At 38.5% G+C, this 5,973-nt stretch overlaps 1 protein-coding gene across 1 annotated transcript; it reads right to left on the reverse strand.

Annotated features, from left to right (window-relative positions):
- Nucleotides 1-1,773: 1,773 nt before the first annotated feature.
- On the reverse strand, nt 1,774-4,269 carry LOC105309543 (disintegrin and metalloproteinase domain-containing protein 29-like). Its single transcript, XM_011385730.1, has one exon. The coding sequence runs from the start codon at nt 4,267-4,269 to the stop codon at nt 1,774-1,776; it is 2,496 nt and encodes an 831-aa protein (XP_011384032.1).
- Between the last annotated feature and the right edge of the window lie 1,704 nt (nt 4,270-5,973).

Raw genomic sequence — 5,973 nt, forward strand, 5'->3', positions numbered from 1 at the left:
TAAACTTTCTAATGAGAGCCCACGTGCCTCTATTTTCTCAGCTCTGAAAACAATGGATGATTATACAGTGATACTTAAATCTTGTAATACTCCATTTTTGTCATATACTCCAAGCTCCTTCAAAATCAGGCAAATGTTTTAAAAAGAAGACAGTACAAGTTTGAGGCAAGCCCCTTTCCACTACGTCTTTGCTTTCTAAGTACGACAGATTGTAAATATTTCTGCCCTTAGAAACTTCAACCTATTTCCCCAGCCTCCCACGGAGGATCTAAACTCAGCAAATGAGGTGTGGGGAAAATTAAATTTTGAATTTGATGCCCTTATCGATCTAGTCTCTTCTAACTTGTTAATCTAGTCTCTTCTACACCACTAACAAGTTTTCACTTTTTCTTTAGCAGAAGCACTCTAACTGGGTGGGCCAAGTTTGATGCTTAATTTATATTCAGAATTATCATATTCCAGGGAACAATCATTTTTGTTCTCGGGGGAAAAGTCCTAACAATTCAAATTGTTTTTCTTTCTCTGTAATTTTTAAGTCTTTAAATCTTCATTTTCTCCACAGCGTCTTCATACTTTTAAGGTCTAAATTTTAAAAATTTACTTGGCATTACATAGATTTTTTTCCCAGAAAAATCATTTATCTACCAAGAATTGGAAGTATTTTATTTTATAACCAAAGAAACCCAGAAATTGAGAGACAAGTGTTATTGTGATCCTGTCCTTTCTTATTTTGTGGGACACTTGCTGTAACTTTAAGTAATTTTCTCAAGGGTAAAGGGCAGTGGTAAAGAAAAACTCAAACAACAAAACTTATGATGCTTCTTCCCTCCTGCTTTTTTCATTATACCAAGGTCAGTACTGTAACAGTCACGATTGAGTCAGAAAAAGAGAAAACACATTAGTGATTTTAGAGGGATAGAATTAAATATAAGGAATCAAGTAAACAGCTATTTAAGAACAAAATAAGTTAAGGGAGATATTGTGTTACTTAGTAACCATGAAATAGTAAGTGTAAGAGGGTGATTTCATTCGTGGAGCTGAGAAGCCAAGGGAAATGGTGAGGGATACATGAATCCAGTCCTCCAGTCCACTGTATCCCCAGGGCTGGTCCCACAGATCCGAGACTCAGAACTGACAGTCGGTACTACCTAAGTTGGTGCAGGAGATCTGGGATATTGGTAGAGAGCTTTAAGAGCTGGGACCCAGAACTCTGACAATAACACATCAGATGGCTTTGTTGGTATCTCTCAGGATGACAATGGGTTGGTCCAGAATGAATAATAATAAAGGATATAGAGACTAAGTATAACTCCCAGTGTAAAATCTGTTATTGAGGTAACATTGATATAAGACACAAAAAGATCTCCCAGATTTCCAAACTCCTACTCATTCTCCCTATTGCAGATCCGTGTAGGAAGAGGGCTGGTGCAATAGAAATGTGCTTCCAACCAATGCAGAGTACAAAATGGGAAGGATCTTTGGAACTGAGAAGTAGTAACTTAAAAACTGGTATACCATCCATGTCCCGCACCTTTTCTGGAAAATATAAAGGAACAAATTTTGGGAAAAACAAGGCTTCTATTTGTTTAAAATAACAGAGAGTAAGTAGAAACATTCTAGGAATTATCTTTTTTAATGAATACCTATTTGGATACATTTTTTGATGCTGATTGCTTTCGTTTCTATGTCGACTCTGGGAAAATGACATTTGAGGTTGACTAAAATTTTTGCCCATTTTGCAGGTTGAGTCAGAACATCTTGTGAGGTTTTCTCTCATTTATTTGGAATATTTTGCGGGGGTTTCCCTTGTTGAGCTGGAATATTTTGTGGGGGTTTCCCTTGTTGAGCTGGAATATTTTGTGGGGGTTTCCCTTGTTGAGCTGGAATATTTTGTGGAGGTTTCCCTTGTTGAGCTGGAATATTTTGTGGGGGTTTCCCTTGTTGAGCTGGAATATTTTGTGGGGGTTTCCCTTGTTGAGCTGGAATATTTTGAGGGGGTTTCTCTTGTTGAGCTGGAATATTTAGTGGGGGTTTCCCTTGTTGAGCTGGAATATTTTGTGGGGGCTTCTGTAGTTGAACTGGAATATTTTGCTTTTCTTTTGATTGTTGTATAGGAACCATTTTCTTCATTTCAGGTTGAGGCTGAACTTTTTTCTCTTTTTTAGCTCTTCTCTTCATCCAAAGACAAAAAAGACAACATAATAAAACTAATAACCAAAAAATTGAAAATAGTAACACATGATACTTATTTATCATCTTTCTCCTAGGAGGTGGGCCACTGTCAATACTACCTCCATGGCCTTTTATTAGGCAGTTGGGAGGGTCCCACAAATAGTTGCAATGGCAGTGATGTTTATTGTTGCAGATCCCCCTCCTGTTACAGAATGAGGGTGAACAATTGCTATCTAACTGAGATATATGGACACACTTCCTGTGGATGCAAAGATGTTCTGCACCACACTCTGTGCCATCTTTCACTTCACCTATATCAGGTATGGTCATCCCAAAGTGGTGGTCAGTACTCCAGCAGTTGATCCCATTGTAGTAAGCCCAATGCACTGTAGAATGATCTCTCAGAAGGGGAATTTCATTTACGTTCTCACACTGAATCCTCCCACACAGGATATCTGAGATATTACATTTTACATATGAAGCGTTTTGTGTACCACAGTTACCAAAACGGTCGCCTACAGTGTTTATCTGTTTATAGCAACTGTGATTTGCATTGTTTGCTTTTTTGCCAAAAATCTGCCTACACTGTGCAGTACGGTCATTACATTTCTTTTCATAGCAGTAGGCACTGTCATTGCAGGGAATTCCATCTTCCACATATACGTCATCTGGGCACAAATGGGATGTTCCATTGCACCACTCCGGAAGATCACATTCATTGACTTCCTTTCTACACACTTGCCCTGATGGTAAGAACTTGCAGTTCTTGCAACAAAGTCCAAAAGCACAACTAGACCCAAAACTCAGAGTGCAGTTTGACAGACAACAGGCATCTTTTGCACAATGCTGTAAAGTTCCACAGTCACACTCCTCTTCTTCTTCAACAATACCATTCCCACAGCGCGCCAGCGTAAATATGTCCTTTGAATGAATATTGTAGAACAAACATCTTTTCTTAACTATAGAATGGTCCCAAAAAAAAGAATAACTACAATTGCTAAATTTAGTTATTGGTGGGTTATCAATATGCATTATACATTTATATTTTCCACATGTACAGAAAAACGGATCATGGAACATACCCAAATTATGAGCGATATGATGAGCCACTGCAATTGCAGCAATGGTCATGGATTTGTTTAAAAAAGTAATAATTCCACAACTATGTTTTGGTCTACATAGTCCGCCAAAAATGCTTACACCTTTTAAGCCTCTTAATGTCTTATGTATAAAAAGATGCATAATATCATGTGGCAGGCGGGAAGCAAGGTTTTCAAACTTCCAATCACAAAATATAGTCGACGATCTCCATGGATCGCCTACTTCAATATGGTTTGCTTGAGTCCATACCTCCAAACCAAACAATAACAACTTAAGGCCCAATGCCTCATAAATGGAATCCACTATATTTACAACAACATATAAATTTTCCTGCAACTTTGAGACATTTTTTCCCCAATGAACATAGAGACTATGATCAACCACCACTGCCATTTCAATTAAAAAATTATGGACCCACCAGCCCTCATATGCACTTTGTTCCAGAGTAGAACTACCAATCTCTTGAAACTCAAATTGGTGTACAATTTCCTCTTGCATAGTATCAGATTTCATGGTTGGGAATTGAGTCCCCCTACTGTCCACTCTATATACCAGATGTTCAAATTTGGTAGAAAAAATCATGGGCTTAATTTCATACACAATGTTATTTATCTGTAACAATCCTCGAAAGCCACCAAAACAGGTACTGAGTGCAACCAGGGATTCTGGGTCCCCCTCTACATAACCATGATAGTAGCAGTCATTCTGGACAAAAGGCCGGTCCTCCACGAGAGCACCCTGGTCTGTGTAGGTGAACACTGGGAGGTGTCTGGGCAGCAAATGCTTCTTGATCTTCATGTGGAAAACGTGTCTCTCACCCCCAAAATGCAGACCATAGGAGAGCCAGCCTGGAAGCTTCATGCGGAGGCCAGTGCCTGTTACCCTCAAGGGAATCACCACTTCTGGAGGATTGTGATATTGGGAGTACTCAGCTCGGGTGTGTCCAGAAAAAGACAGAAATACCCCAAGCCAGTGTAGCAGGAACATGATCCTCATGTACAACAGGGCTTCAGTCTTAGTCTTTATGAAGCCTCCATTATGGAATCATTGTTCTAGATAAGGCAGGCAGGCAGGCAGGTCTGGGAGTCACAGATGATCTGACTCCTTATTCTGAGCTGGTTAATAACCATTAAGTATCTGTCTTCTAGCAAAGTTGAACCATTAGAGCATCAGCCCTATAAGTAAAACAAAAACAACATGTGGATGGGGTGGTTATGAGAAAGCCTGGTGGGGAGAAAGGAAAAGGCATGTGATAAAAGTGATTAGTGTTTTGGTCAGAGAATAACTAAAGAAGCTGCTCAGAATTTACTTAAATATTGGTAGGGCAGAGGGGTATGGAAGGATGAAAACTGGCCATAATTTATAGTGACCGAACATGGATGATAGGCAAATAAGGGTTCATTATACTATTCTCTAAATATATGCATGTGCGCACCTTTCTGCAATAAATAGTTAAAACAAAAAGGTTCTAAAGATAAGGTGACCATGTGTCTCAGATTGCTGGAATTGTCCCAATTTACACATGTTAAATTGGCATAGGTAATAATACCTCTTTTTCAACCTCAAGTGGCAAATTACTTGATGTTAATATAAGTAATTACCTAATATTAATATGAGGTGTATATATATATATATATAAACATTTGTGTTACTTTTTAAATCTCTTTATGGTACTTACCATATACTTCTCTAGAGCAAAAGTTTTATTTTTTCTTTTCTACATAACTCTCCTCACTAGATTTGTCTGACTAGAAGTACTCGAGCTATATTTGTATCTTTCACAGATGTTAGCACCTCCTATAATGCCCAGTTTAGTTATTTACATAGTAAATAATGGTCAATATATCTTTACATAGCGAATAATGGATTTTTATTGTTCTTTGGAGTGTTACTCAAAAAGTGTTTATAATCAATTACGTTTTTAGTAAAGAACATTATTCAACACCTGTGGTCAATTTAGTTTCTGGAACAAGGTGGTATAGATTCAGTTTTCCTTGACTTTTCCCTCTAAATAGAACTAAATACTCTGGAAATAATTTGGTGGGGAAGGAAAACCTCCAAAAGTGAAAAAGCAAAAGACAGACTGGCTAGAGACCTCTAGACTTGAGGAATAGCAATAGGGTGACTTCCCTGTTTTTTTTTTCCCCCCTTAATTTCTCATGTATTTCCAAAATTTCTCATGTGTATCCCAAATTGGGTTAAAAATCAGTCTTTAACATGGAACCACCAGCGGGCATAGACAAAAATAACCTCAAGAATAATTTGTTCTGTCTGGCCAAGTGACAGAAAATGAAAAAGCTCAACGAGAACTAGTAAGGTGCTCCAGCACCTGCCCTTGAACCAAGAGTGCTTATTCACTCAGAATGGTACTTCAAAAAGGCCAACTCAAATTACACTCCACAATCTGTGTACTGGTGGGCTGTTCAACCCACTTATATTGGCAATGTAACAGCACTGACAGGCCAGCCTAACTCTCATTCGTTATCCAGGTAACTAGCTAACCGATATGCCTTCAGAGGCAGCAGCTATATCTCAACAATCTAACCTAATCTTAGCTAAATAAATAGGGCAAGGAATTGGGAGCCTATGCTAGATATAGCAATATCATTCATAAAGCCTGATATCTCCCACCCCTCCACCAAATGACATAAGGAGACACAAGCCTGCTGGCTTCTGCTCCTCCTATCTCAAAATCTGAAT

This window comes from Pteropus vampyrus, unplaced genomic scaffold, assembly GCF_000151845.1.
Source record: "Pteropus vampyrus isolate Shadow unplaced genomic scaffold, Pvam_2.0 Scaffold768, whole genome shotgun sequence".
In the NCBI taxonomy this organism is placed as follows: domain Eukaryota; kingdom Metazoa; phylum Chordata; class Mammalia; order Chiroptera; family Pteropodidae; genus Pteropus; species Pteropus vampyrus.